General features: G+C 47.5%; 1 protein-coding gene across 5 annotated transcripts in view; it reads left to right on the forward strand.

Annotated features, from left to right (window-relative positions):
• Positions 1 to 13288, forward strand: part of TRANK1 (tetratricopeptide repeat and ankyrin repeat containing 1) — a 417569-nt gene that overhangs the window by 280423 nt on the left and 123858 nt on the right. For all 5 annotated transcript variants that reach the window (XM_063922607.1, XM_063922605.1, XM_063922608.1 and 2 more), the window contains 2 exons: positions 25 to 224; positions 9537 to 9674. In XM_063922607.1, coding sequence (XP_063778677.1) covers positions 25 to 224; positions 9537 to 9674 — 338 coding nt within the window. The remainder of the gene's footprint in view (positions 1 to 24; positions 225 to 9536; positions 9675 to 13288) is intronic.

Below are 13288 nucleotides of genomic sequence, written 5' to 3' on the forward strand. Positions count from 1 at the left end.
TTATCAGTATTTTGTATTTCATAGGGATTCTTCATCTGGCTTCTGGTGTTGTGGATCTGCTGCAATACTTTTTCCCAGAGTCTTTTGATCGACTACCACGGGACTGTGGGTTGTTTGACGGCCCAAAGCCAACAGTGCTCGAGTCTTGCTGTGTTAGTGACCTGGCTATATTATTACGTGGCAACAAAAGGAAGACACAGCCAATTGAATTTGGAGCACATCAGGTTGGGTGAATTTTGTCTATGAAGGAATAGGTTGTAAACAACTAAACGCACTAGTAAACATTATTATGTATAGGAAGTTGTAGTTTTTCAATGGTACTTTAGGAAAACAGTAGGAATAGTCTGGTATGCAAGTGATATATATGTATGTGTGTGTGTATACAGGTATGTCCTCATACATCTTTGCTGCAGTTACGCCAAACAGCCACTCTTGGCACGCCAGATCGTGTGAGAATCTTCTATCGCTGGATAACTTTCTTTGCCGAATACGCACCTAAGTCTCAAAGGACGAATGAGGAGACTGTACTAATTAATTTAATATGACACGTTTATGTCTGTCCGCATACGAAGTGCTATAATGTAGCGGCCGCAGCTTTTTTCCAATAGAAGTTCCATTGTGCTCCGTATATAGACTCTGTCACACAATTATGCTAGTGTCATAGATCAGATTATTCAGCACAGTCTCCTTGTGTGTCCTAGCCTCATTGCGTTGTGATTAAGATGCATTTTCGGCAAAAAAAGACACCCAGCTTTAGCAGAGTTGCACAGAACCTGGCAGCTCTCACACCAGGCATTTCGTGCTGCATGACGTATTGCTTCATAGCGTAGTATATAAGTATACCAAATGGGACCACTTATTTATAAATACATACAACGAATGTGCAATACAGCAAAAAATATTACATAAAAAATCTTATCTTTCATCTCCAGAAACAAAAGGGGTGACATTGAGTTGTCAGTTCTTTCCCCCAGGGTTAACAAGGCCCAGAGCAGTTTCAATATTTCCTTAATTTGGAAATGAGGTACAGATATGTGCTTTTACTTTGTTACTGCAGGAGGCTGTGTACTGTGGCGCTGATTGCGGAGCAGCGCAGCCTCCCACAGCCACAGTTTCCCCATTGTCTGCTAATGTAGCAGGAGCACAAGCTACCACTGCCCATGTTAAATATCTTCCATCATATTCCTCAATCAATAGGTAGCGGGAGCAGTGCTGCCCGCTACTCTCTGGCTATCCCAGCTATGCTGTGCCCCGATTTAAAGACTGCAACAACGTATGTGGACACATCTGTTGGTAGGTAGCAGAAGGTCAGTCACCCAATGTGTTTCACCTTTTTTAAGGTTTCCTCGGGGGTGTCTCTTAGGGTACAGTTGCAGGATATATATACCCCTTTTCTCTAACGTCCTAGAGGATGCTGGGGACTCCGTAAGGACCATGGGGATAGACGGGCTCCGCAGGAGACATGGGCACTTTAAGAAAGACTTTGACTGTGGGTGTGCACTGGCTCCTCCCTCTATGCCCCTCCTCCAGACCTCAGTTTGATACTGTGCCCAGTGGAGACTGGGTGCATTTCAGGAGCTCTCCTCAGTTTCCTGTAAAGAAAGCATTTTAGTTAGGTTTTATGTTCAGGGAGCCTGCTGGCAACAGACTCCCTGCATCGAGGGACTGAGGAGAGAGAAACAGACCCACTTATCTGAGTTTCAGGGCTCTGTTTCTTAGGCTACTGGACACCATTAGCTCCAGAGGGATCGGTACGCAGGTCTCACCCTAGCCGTCCGTCCCAGAGCCGCGCCGCTGTCCTCCTCGCAGAGCCGGAAGATAGAAGCCGGGTGAGTATTGAGGAAAAGACATCAGAGGCGGCAGAAGACACCTTGATCTTCATAGAGGTAACGCACAGCACTGCAGCTGTGCGCCATTGCTCCCATTCACCTCACACACCTCGGTCACTGTAAGGGTGCAGGGCGCAGGGGGGGGGGGGGGGGGCGCGCGCCCTGGGCAGCAATATGAACCTCTTCTGTGGCATATGTGTATATATATATATATATATATATATATACATGTACAGCTGGGCACTGTACATGTATATAAAGAGCCCCCGCCATGTTATTGAGAAATTTGAGCGGGACAGAAGCCCGCCGCTGAGGGGGCGGGGCTTCTCCCTCAGCACTCACCAGCGCCATTTTTCTCCACAGCACCGCTGAGAGGAAGCTCCCCGGACTCTCCCCTGCTTAACACATGGTGAAAGAAGGGTTTTAAAGTAGAGGGGGGGGCACATAATTGGCGCATATACATAACAAAAGCGCTACTGGGTACACATACTGTGTTTTTTCCCGGGGCATATAGCGCTGGGGTGTGTGCTGGCATACTCTATCTCTGTCTCTCCAAAGGGCCTGGTGGGGAACCTGTCTTCAGAAAAGAGCTTCCCTGTGTGTGTGTGTGGTGTGTCGGTACGCGTGTGTACACATGTCTGAGATTGAAGGCTCACCTAAGGAGGAGGGGGAGTGTATGAATGTTAGGTCTCCGTCTGCAGTGCCAACACCTGACTGGATGGATATGTGGAATGTTTTAAGTGCTAATGGTAATTTATTGCACAAAAGATTAGACAAAGCTGAAGCTGGGGTACAGTCGGGGAGTCAACCCATGCCTGTCCCAATGTCGCCTGGACCTTCGGGGTCTCAGAAGCGCCCACTATCCCAAATAGTTGACACAGATACCAACAAGGATTCAGACTCCAGTGTCGACTACGATGATGCAAAATTACAGCCAAAGGTGGCTAAATGTATTCGATATATGATTATCGCAATAAAAGATGTTTTGCATATCACTGAGGAACCTCCTGTCCCTGACACGAGGGTACACATGTATAAGGGAAAGAAACCTGAGGTCACCTTTCCCTCCTCACATGAGCTGAACGAATTATGCGAAAAAGCGTGGGAAGCTCCAGACAAAAAACTGCAGATTCCCAAAAGGATTCTAATAACGTATCCTTTCCCGTCGCAGGACAGAATCCGGTGGGAATCCTCCCCTAGGTAGACAAAGCTTTGACGCGCTTATCAAAAAAGATAGCGCTTCCATCCCAAGATACGGCTACCCTCAAGGATCCTGCTGACCGCAAGCAGGAGGTTACCTTGATGTCCATTTACACACATTCTGGTACGTTACTCAGACCGGCTATTGCGTCGGCCTGGGTTTGTAGTGCTGTAGCAGCATGGACAGATTCCTTATCAGCGGATATTGAGACCCTTGATAAGGATACCATTTTAATGACCCTAGGGCAGAGGTTCCCAAACTGTGTGCCGTGGCTCCCTGGGATGCCTCGGGACACTTGCAGGGATGCCCTGGGTTGGTGGTCCAGGACCAATTCAAATTATTCATGGTCAATATAATAGGCAAAACCAGTGCTGGTGGCTGCCAGTCATAAAATATGTGGTCAAACAGAAGCAAATCTTGTCCCTCACCTCACAACTGACCCTAAGGATGACCTATAAACGCAATCTACTTAATGTAATATTTCTTTCTAAATTTCTCAATAAGAAATTTTTGGCCTAGGGGTGCCGCGAAAAAAATTCTGATATTCTAGTGCGCCGTGATTCAAAAAAGTTTGGAAACCACTGCCCTAGGGTATATAAAAGATGCTGTCTTATATATGAGGGATGCTCAAAGAGATATTAGTTTACTGGGTTCCAGGATAAACGCTATGTCTATTTCTGCTAGGCGTGTCTTATGGACCCGACAGTGGTCAGGTGATGCCGACTCCAAGAGACATATGGAGTTGTTGCCTTACAAGGGTGAGGAATTGTTTGGAGAGGGCCTCTCAGACCTCGTCTCCACGGCTACGGCAGGTAAATCAAATTTTTTGCCATATATTCCCTCACAATCTAAGAAAGCACCTCATTATCAAATGCAGTCCTTTCGTTCCAATAAAAGCAAGAGAGTACGTGGATCGTCCTTTCTTGCCAGAGGTAAGGGCAGAGGGAAAAAGCTGCACAACACAGCTAGTTCCCAGGAACAGAAGTCCTCCCCGGCCTCTGCAAAATCCACCGCATGAAGCTGGGGCTCCCCTGAGGGAGTCCGCTCCAGTGGGGGCACGTCTTCGACTGTTCAGCCACATCTGGGTTCACTCACAGGTGGATCCCTGGGCAATAGAAATTGTTTCCCAGGGTTACAAGCTGGAATTCGAAGAGGTGCCTCCTCGCCGGTTTTTCAAATCTGCGCTACCGACTTCCCCCCCTAGAAAGGGAGATAGTGTTACATGCGATTCGCAAATTGTGTCTTCAACAAGTGGTGGTAGAGGTTCTTCTGCTTCAAAGAGGGAAGGGGTACTACTTAACTCTGTTTGTGGTCCCGAAACCGGACGGTTTGGTCAGACCCATTTTGAATTTAAAATCCCTGAACCTTTACTTAAAACGGTTCAAGTTCAAGATGGAATCGCTCACAGCGGTCATCGCCAGCCTGGAAGGGGGAGATTTTATGGTATCTCTGGACATAAAGGATGCATACCTGCATGTTCCCATATATCCTCCTCATCAGGCGTACCTGAGATTTGCGGTACAGGATTGTCATTACCAATTTCAGATGTTGCCGTTTGGGCTTTCTACGGCCCCGAGAATTTTCACCAAGGTAATGGCGGAAATGATGGTGCTCCTGCGCAAACAGGGTGTCACAATTATCCCGTACTTGGACGATCTCCTCATAAAAGCGAGATCACGGGAGAAGTTGCTGAACAGCGTATCACTTTCACTGAATGTGTTACAGTGACACGGCTGGATTATCAATATTCCAAGTCGCAGCTGAATCCTACAACTCGTCTGCCCTTCTTGGGCATGATTCTGGACACAGACCAGAAGAGGGTTTTTCTTCCGACAGAAAAAGCGCAGGAACTCGACTCTAGTCATGAACCTGTTGAAGCCAAAACAAGTGTCAATACGTCATTGCACTCAAGTCCTGGGAAAAATGGTGGCGACATACGAAGCCGTTCCCTACGGCAGATTCCATGCAAGGACCTTCCAATGGGACCTATTGGACAAATGGTCCGGGTCGTATCTGCAATTGCATCAGAGGATCACCCTGTCCCCCAGGGCCAGAGTATCTCTCCTGTGGTGGCTAAACAGTGCTCACCTTCTAGAAGGCCGCAGGTTCAGCATTCAGGACTGGATCCTGGTGACCACGGACGCGAGCCTCCGAGGTTGGGGAGCAGTCACACAGGGAAGAAATTTCCAAGGCCTTTGGTCAAGTCAAGAGACTTGTCTTCACATCAACATCCTGGAACTAAGGGCCATATACAACGCCCTACGTCAAGCGGAGATCTTACTTCGCGATCAACCAGTTCTGATCCAGTCAGACAACGTCACCGCAGTAGCTCATGTAAACCGCCAAGGCGGCACAAGTAGCAGAGTGGCAATGGCGGAAGCCACCAGAATTCTTTGCTGGGCGGAGAATCATGTAAGCGCTCTGTCAGTAGTGTTAATTCCGGGAGTGGACAACTGGGAAGCAGACTTCCTCAGCAGACACGACCTGCATCCCGGGAGAGTGGGGACTTTATCAAGAAGTCTTCGCGCAGATTGCAAGTCGGTGGGGACTGCCCCAAATAGACATGATGGCGTCCCGTCTCAACAAAAAGCTACAAAGGTATTGCGCCAGGTCAAGAGACCCTCAGGTGGTAGCTGTGGACGCCCTAGTGACATCGTGGGTGTTCCAGTCTGTCTATGTGTTTCCTCCTCTTCCTCTCATACCCAAGGTGTTGAGGATAATAAGAAAAAGAGGAGTGAGAACAATACTCATTGTTCCGGATTGGCCACGAAGGACCTGGTATCCGGATCTACAGGAAATGCTCACAGAAGATACGTGGCCTTTCCTCTAAGGCAGGACCTGTTACAACAAGGTCCCTGTCTGTTCCAAGACATACCGCGGCTGCGTTTGACGGCATGGCGGTTGAACGCCGGATCCTAGCGGAAAAAGGTATTCCGGATGAGGTTATTCCTACGCTAATAAAGGCTAGGAAGGACGTGACATCTAAACATTATCACCGAATATGGCGAAAATATGTTTCTTGGCGTGAGACCAGGAATGCTCCTATGGAAGAATTCCATCTAGGCCGTTTTCTTCACTTCCCACAAACTGGAGTGAATTTGGGCCTAAAATTAGGCTCCATTAAAGTTCAGATTTCGGCTTTATCCATTTTCTTTCAAAAGGAATTGGCCTCTTTACCTGAAGTACAGACTTTTGTGAAGGGAGTACTGAATATTCAGCCTCCTTTTGTACCTCCGGTGGTGCCTTGGGACCTAAACGTGGTGTTAAGTTTCCTTAAGTCACATTGGTTTGAACCACTTAAAACAGTGGAGTTGTAATATCTCACTTGGAAGGTGGTCATGTTGTTAGCCTTGGCTTCGGCTAGGCGAGTTTCGGAATTGGCGGCTTTATCACATAAAAGCCCATATCTGGTTTTCCATATGGATTGAGCGGAATTACGGACCCGTCCTCAATTCTTACCTAAGGTGGTCTCATCCTTTCATATGAACCAACCTATTGTCGTGCCTGTGGCTACACGTGACTTGGAGGATTCCGAGTCCCTGGATGTGGTCAGGGCTTTGAAAATTTACGTGGCCAGAACGGCTAGGATCAGAAAAACAGAAGCACTGTTTGTCCTGTATGCAGCCAACAAGGTTGGCGGCCCTGCTTCAAAGCAGACTATTGCTCGCTGGATCTGTAACACGATTCAGCAGGCGCATTCGACGGCTGGATTGCAGTTACCAAAATCGGTTAAGGCCCATTCCACTAGGAAGGTGGGCTCGTCTTGGGCGGCTGCCCGAGGGGTCTCTGCACTACAGCTGTGCCGAGCTGCTACTTGGTCGGGGTCAAACACCTTTGCAAAGTTCTACAAGTTTGATACCCTGGCTGCTCCATACCTCCTGTTTGCTCAATCGGTGCTGCAGAGTCATCCGCACTCTCCCGCCCGTTTGGGAGCTTTGGTATAATCCCCATGGTCCTTACGGAGTCCCCAGCATCCTCTAGGACAGAGGTTCTCAAACTCGGTCCTCGGGGGCACACACAGTGCATGTTTTGCAGGTAAACCAGCGGGTGCACAGGTGTATTAATTACTCACTGACACATTTTAAAAGGTCCACAGGTGGAGCTAATTATTTCACTTGGCATTCTGTGAGGAGACCTGCAAAACATGCACTGTGTGTGCCCCCGAGGACCGAGTTTGAGAACCTCTGCTCTAGGACGTTATAGAAAATAAGATTTTAAACCTACCGGTAAATCTTTTTCTCGTAGTCCATAGAGGATGCTGGGCGCCCGTCCCAAGTGCAGACTACTTCTGCAAGACTTGTATATAGTTATTGCTTACATAAGGGTTATGTTATAGTTTCATCGGTTTTGGACCGATGATATGTTGTTTTTTCATACTGTTAACTAGATAGCATATCACAAGTTATACGGTGTGATTGGTGTGGCTGGTATGAATCTTGCCCTTGGATTAACAAAAATCCTTTCCTCTTACTGTCCGTCTCCTCTGGGCACAGTTTCTCTAACTGAGGTCTGGAGGAGGGGCATAGAGGGAGGAGCCAGTGCACACCCAGAGTCAAAGTCTTTCTTAAAGTGCCCATGTCTCCTGCGGAGCCCGTCTATCCCCATGGTCCTTACGGAGTCCCCAGCATCCTCTACGGACTGCGAGAAAAAGATTTACCGGTAGGTTTAAAATCTTATTTTAATTAGCCCTCATTGCTATAGCCAGGACTGGAAGTGATCTGGTGGAACACACTGGAACGCATGACTGGAAACCGGAAGTACGTCATCCCTGGTCTTCCAGTCATATAGCCCCAATTCCTTCAAACATTGGAGGCAATATTGTATATATAGAAGCCTGGGAACGGAGATATATCACTCTTAGTTCTCTGGTGTCATTATATATAAACTGGAACAGTGCGCACTCATGTTTTTTTGTCTTTTAAATACAATTTTTGCACAATAATGTGCATAATGGAGTGCAGGTCCGGAACCGAAAGTGCATCATCATTGTTGTTTAGATCTTACAGATGTATTCTTTACCAGCTACAGCGCAATGTAGCAGGCGCATGCATACGCACGAGCCCGCTGAACGGAACAACTCAAAGTGCACAGCCAAGGCGGAGAGCGATGCTACCGTTCCCCGTACATTGCAGAGGGAGGTGGGAGGATTGTTTTAATGTGGGTAGTGGGAAGCTGTGCTCTTGCTACCCGGAGATACAAGAGCTCTAGAAATGCGGGCGCTACTCGGTCTGACCACTTCTTGCCGGACTGATTCACCTTCTCCCCTGCTAAGTGGCCACACATGCCCCCGGTGCCTCCACAGTTCCTACATCTGTTTCCTGCTTGCTGCTGCTACTGATTGCCGAGTCTCGGGATGGCAAGTAGCCTGGGGTTGCAGCATAGTATATGTAGTAGGGGGTGCAGAGTATATGCATACCATCAAACATGGCTATGTAAAAATCGGTACAAATTAGGGAAGGGGTGTGGCCACTGGCATAGGGGGCATAGGGAGTAATTCAGACATGATCACTAGGGTGCGTCTTTTTGCATCCCTGCGATCAGATAGTCACTGCCTACATGGGGAGGGTGTGTGTAGGTGTGCGTTCGCTTTTGTTGGAGACCTGCAAAAAAATTAGTTTGCGCAGTCTCTGCACTGCCCAGGACTTACTCAGCCGCTGTGTTTGTTTCATGCTGATCGGGGCCGGAGCTGATGTCAGACACCCTACCTCAAAACGCCTGGTCCCTCCTCCGTTACTCCAGACAGTCCTGTAAAACGGTCAGTTGCCACCCACACAAACTGCTTTTTCCTGTCAATCATCTTGCGATCGCTCATGCGAAAAAGCACCATCCCGTCGCTAGGCGCCGATGCCCGGTGCAGTCGTCAGGCACATTGCGGTTCATGCGCAGTTCAGATCTGATCGCCTGCTGTGCGGAAACGCACAGCAGTGATCAGGTCTGAATTACCCCCGTGGCGCTCCCATAGGAATCAATAGGATTGGGAGATGCCGAAACCCAGTACAAAACCCTTTATGTCCGGAACAGACCATAAAAAAAGGGTACTATCCTGGCCAAAAAGGTACAGTTGAATGGTATGAGTATGCAGTATATAGCGGAGGGATGTGCCCTGTGTATCAGGGGCACTGTATGGAGGGGTATGAGGGTGCAGTGTGTGTATATAGGAGCAGTATATGGTGGGGGGTTCAGTGTACATAGGGGTTTGTGTGTGTGTCCTTGTCCCTCCAGTGGCTGCTGGCGGCACCACAGAGATGAGGAGCACCGTTAGATTAATGTAACTGTAAGTGGAAATCAAACAAAAGGATAAAAAATCCAGTAAATTTTGAATATGAAAGGTTGTTCGAAATGGCAAGTACCACACCAGAAACCTACCCCTACCTCCACTCTCTCTCCAGCACACTCTCTCCGCATTCAGAATTAAGTTAATATGATCATATATTGTAGATACATATATTGCAGATATTTCTACTTTTCATTTATTTTTGTCATTCGTAATTAATGTATTTGTTTAGGTGATTTTGGTGAAAAATGAGATTGCCAAGGAAAATATCCCTGAGGAATTGAGTCTTGCCCTGGTTCTAACTATTTATGAAGCAAAAGGCTTGGAATTTGATGATGTACTCCTGTATAACTTCTTCACTGACTCTGAGGTATCCAAGTGTATTATTTACAATAATTAATTTGACTTCCAACTAAGGTCAATCCAGAACTCTTATATAATAACTACATATAAATCTTGTTAAGTACAACATGCTGGAGGGGGGAGGTTTTGGCTAAAAGCACTGTTATATGTATTACAGAGGTACCAAATATTATTTTTATCCTTTATTTATACGGTGCCACAAGGGGTCTGCAGCTCCTTACAGAGTACAAATCACACTTGCCAACATTCCCTGAATATATAAAAAGAAATTGAACAGATTCCTATAGCGGCGCAAATTCACAAAATATTTCTAATATTACCCATTAGGGTCAAATGTTCATGGATGTTTTCGTACTGAGTCCATATGTTGATCCAACCCAATTGTCGGTATATAGAAAAAAACACAATATATATATATATATGTTCAGGGAGAGTCCTTCATGGGGTGCTCATGTGTACACCTTCCACCTGGGATCCTCCTAACCCAATTTCTATGGGATGTGCGATGATCTATTCATATGGGTTCACCCTTTACGTGGATGACGAAATGTCGCTTACATGCGTGCTTACTTTCAAACACTTTGGACAAAACCCATAAAGGTTTCTTTCATTCTTGTATATTCCCAACACCATGGCTACCACACATACACATTGAACTTTCCTTATAATTTGTGCTCACTTTAAGGCTTACGTTCAAAGGATGCTGTTCCTTCACATAAAGGTATCTTTCAATGGGACACTGTATCCTTTTCTCATTTATTCCTTAGTTGCGCTTTATGCTGGCTGCTGCCAGACACAACAATGACTCCTATCTACTTCGCCCCAGTCGCAGGGGGGGGGGGCGCCCTGGGCAGCAATGTAAACCTCTTATTTGGCAAAGGAGAGCATATATACAGCTAGACACTGTGTATATATGCATGAGCCCCCGCCAATTTTACACATTTAGCGGGACTGAAGCCCGCCGCCGAGGAGGTGGGGCTTCTCCCTCAGCACTCACCAGCGCCATGTTTTTCTCCACAGCACCGCTGAGAGGAAGCTCCCCGGACTCTCCCCTGCTTATACCACGGTAGAAGAGAGGGTTTTAAAGAAGAGGGGGGGGGGGCACATAATTCGGCGCAGATAATAACAGCGCTACGGGGTAAACATTAAATTGCTGTGTTTTTCCTGGGTCGTATTGCGCTGGGGTGTGTGCTGGCATACTCTCTGTCTCTCCAAAGGGCCTTGTGGGGGAACTGTCTTCAGAAGAGCATTCCCTGTGTGTGTGGTGTGTCGGTACGTGTGTGTCGATATGTCTGAGGTAAAAGGCTCTCCTAAGGAGGAGATGGAGCAAATCTGTGTGTGTGTGGTGTCTCCGTCGACAATGCCGATGCCTGATTGGATTTGTGAAATTAAGTGCTAAGATGAATTTATTACACAAAAGATTAGAGAACAGACAGGGAATCTACCCATGTCTGTCCCTATGTCACAGAGACCTTCAGGGTCTCACAACGCTCACTATCCAAAATAATAGACACTGATATCGACACGGAGTCTGACTCCAGTGTCGACTACGATAATGCAAAGTACAGCCAAAACTGGCAGAGAAGTATTCAATATATGATTATTGTAATAAAAGATGTTTTGCATATCACTGATGACTCATCTGTCCCTGACACGAGGGTACACATGTTTAAGGGGAAGAAAGCTGAGGTATATTTCCCTCCTCTCATGAAGAAAAAGAGCGGGAATCTCCAGACAAGAAGCTGCAGCTTCCCAAAAAGGATTCTCAGGGAGTATCCTTTCCCTAATGGGGCCAGGATACGATGGGAATCTTCCCCTAGGGTGTACAAGGCATTGACACGTTTACCAAAAAAAGGTAGCGCTGACTTTACAGCTATCTTCAGGGATCCTGCAGATAGCATGCAGTAAAAGTACTTTGAAGTCCATTTACACACATTCTGGTACACTACTCAGACCGGCGATTGTGTCGGCATGGGTTTATAGCGCTGTAGCAGCGTAGACAGATACCTTATCAGCGGAGATTGAAACCCTAGATAAGGATACCATGTTTTCTCTGACGTCCTAGTGGATGCTGGGAACTCCGTAAGGACCATGGGGAATAGCGGCTCCGCAGGAGACTGGGCACAAAAAGTAAAAGCTTTAGATTAGCTGGTGTGCACTGGCTCCTCCCCCTATGACCCTCCTCCAAGCCTCAGTTAGATTTTTGTGCCCGAACGAGAAGGGTGCAAGCTAGGTGGCTCTCCTGAGCTGCTTAGAAGTAAAAGTTTAAATAGGTTTTTTATTTTCAATGAGTCCTGCTGGCAACAGGCTCACTGCATCGTGGGACTAAGGGGAGAAGAAGCGAACTCGCCTGACTGCAGAGTGGATTGGGCTTCTTGGCTACTGGACATTAGCTCCAGAGGGACGATCACAGGTTCAGCCTGGATGGGTCCCGGAGCCGCGCCGCCGGCCCCCTTACAGAGCCAGAAGAGCGAAGAGGTCCGGAGAAAGCGGCGGCAGAAGACGTTCCTGTCTTCAAATAAGGTAGCGCACAGCACTGCAGCTGTGCGCCATTGCTCTCAGCACACTTCACACTCCGGTCACTGAGGGTGCAGGGCGCTGGGGGGGAGCGCCCTGAGACGCAATAAAAACGATATAAAAACCTTATATGGCTAAAAGAAAATGCATCACATATAGCTCCTGGGCTATATGGATGCATTTATCCCCTGCCAGTTTCCTGAAAAAAGCGGGAGAAAAGGCCGCCGTGAAGGGGGCGGAGCCTTTCTCCTCAGCACACAAGCGCCATTTTCTTTCACAGCTCCGCTGGAAGGACGGCTCCCTGACTCTCCCCTGCAGTCCTGCACTACAGAAACAGGGTAAAACAGAGAGGGGGGCACTATTGGTAGCTAATATATAAATACAGCAGCTATAACAGGGAGTAACACTTATATAAGGTTATCCCTGTATATATATAGCGCTCTGGTGTGTGCTGGCAAACTCTCCCTCTGTCTCCCCAAAGGGCTAGTGGGGTCCTGTCCTCTATCAGAGCATTCCCTGTGTGTGTGCTGGGTGTCGGTACGATTGTGTCGACATGTATGATGAGGAAAATGATGTGGAAGCAGAGCAATTGCCTGTGTTAGTGATGTCACCCCCTAGGGAGTCGACACCTGACTGGATGGTAGTAATTAAAGAATTACGTGACAATGTCAGCACTTTGCAAAAAACTGTTGACGACATGAGACAGCCGACAAATCAATTAGTGCCTGTTCAGGCGTCTCAGACACCGTCAGGGGCGCTAAAACGCCCGTTACCTCAGATGGTCGACACAGACCCTGACACGGATACTGAATCCAGTGTCGACGGTGACGAGACAAACGTAATGTCCAGTAGGGCCACACGTTACATGATCACGGCAATGAAGGAGGCATTGAACATTTCTGACACTACAAGTACCACAAAAAAGGGTATTATGTGGGGTGTGAAAAAACTACCAGTGGTTTTTCCTGAGTCAGATGAATTAAATGAGGTGTGTGATAAAGCGTGGGTTTCCCCCGATAAAAAACTGCTGATTTCTAATAAATTATTGGCACTATACCCTTTCCCGCCAGAGGTTAGGGCACGTTGGGAAACACCCCCTAGGGT

This window comes from Pseudophryne corroboree, chromosome 5 (assembly GCF_028390025.1).
Source record: "Pseudophryne corroboree isolate aPseCor3 chromosome 5, aPseCor3.hap2, whole genome shotgun sequence".
Lineage (NCBI taxonomy): Eukaryota > Metazoa > Chordata > Amphibia > Anura > Myobatrachidae > Pseudophryne > Pseudophryne corroboree.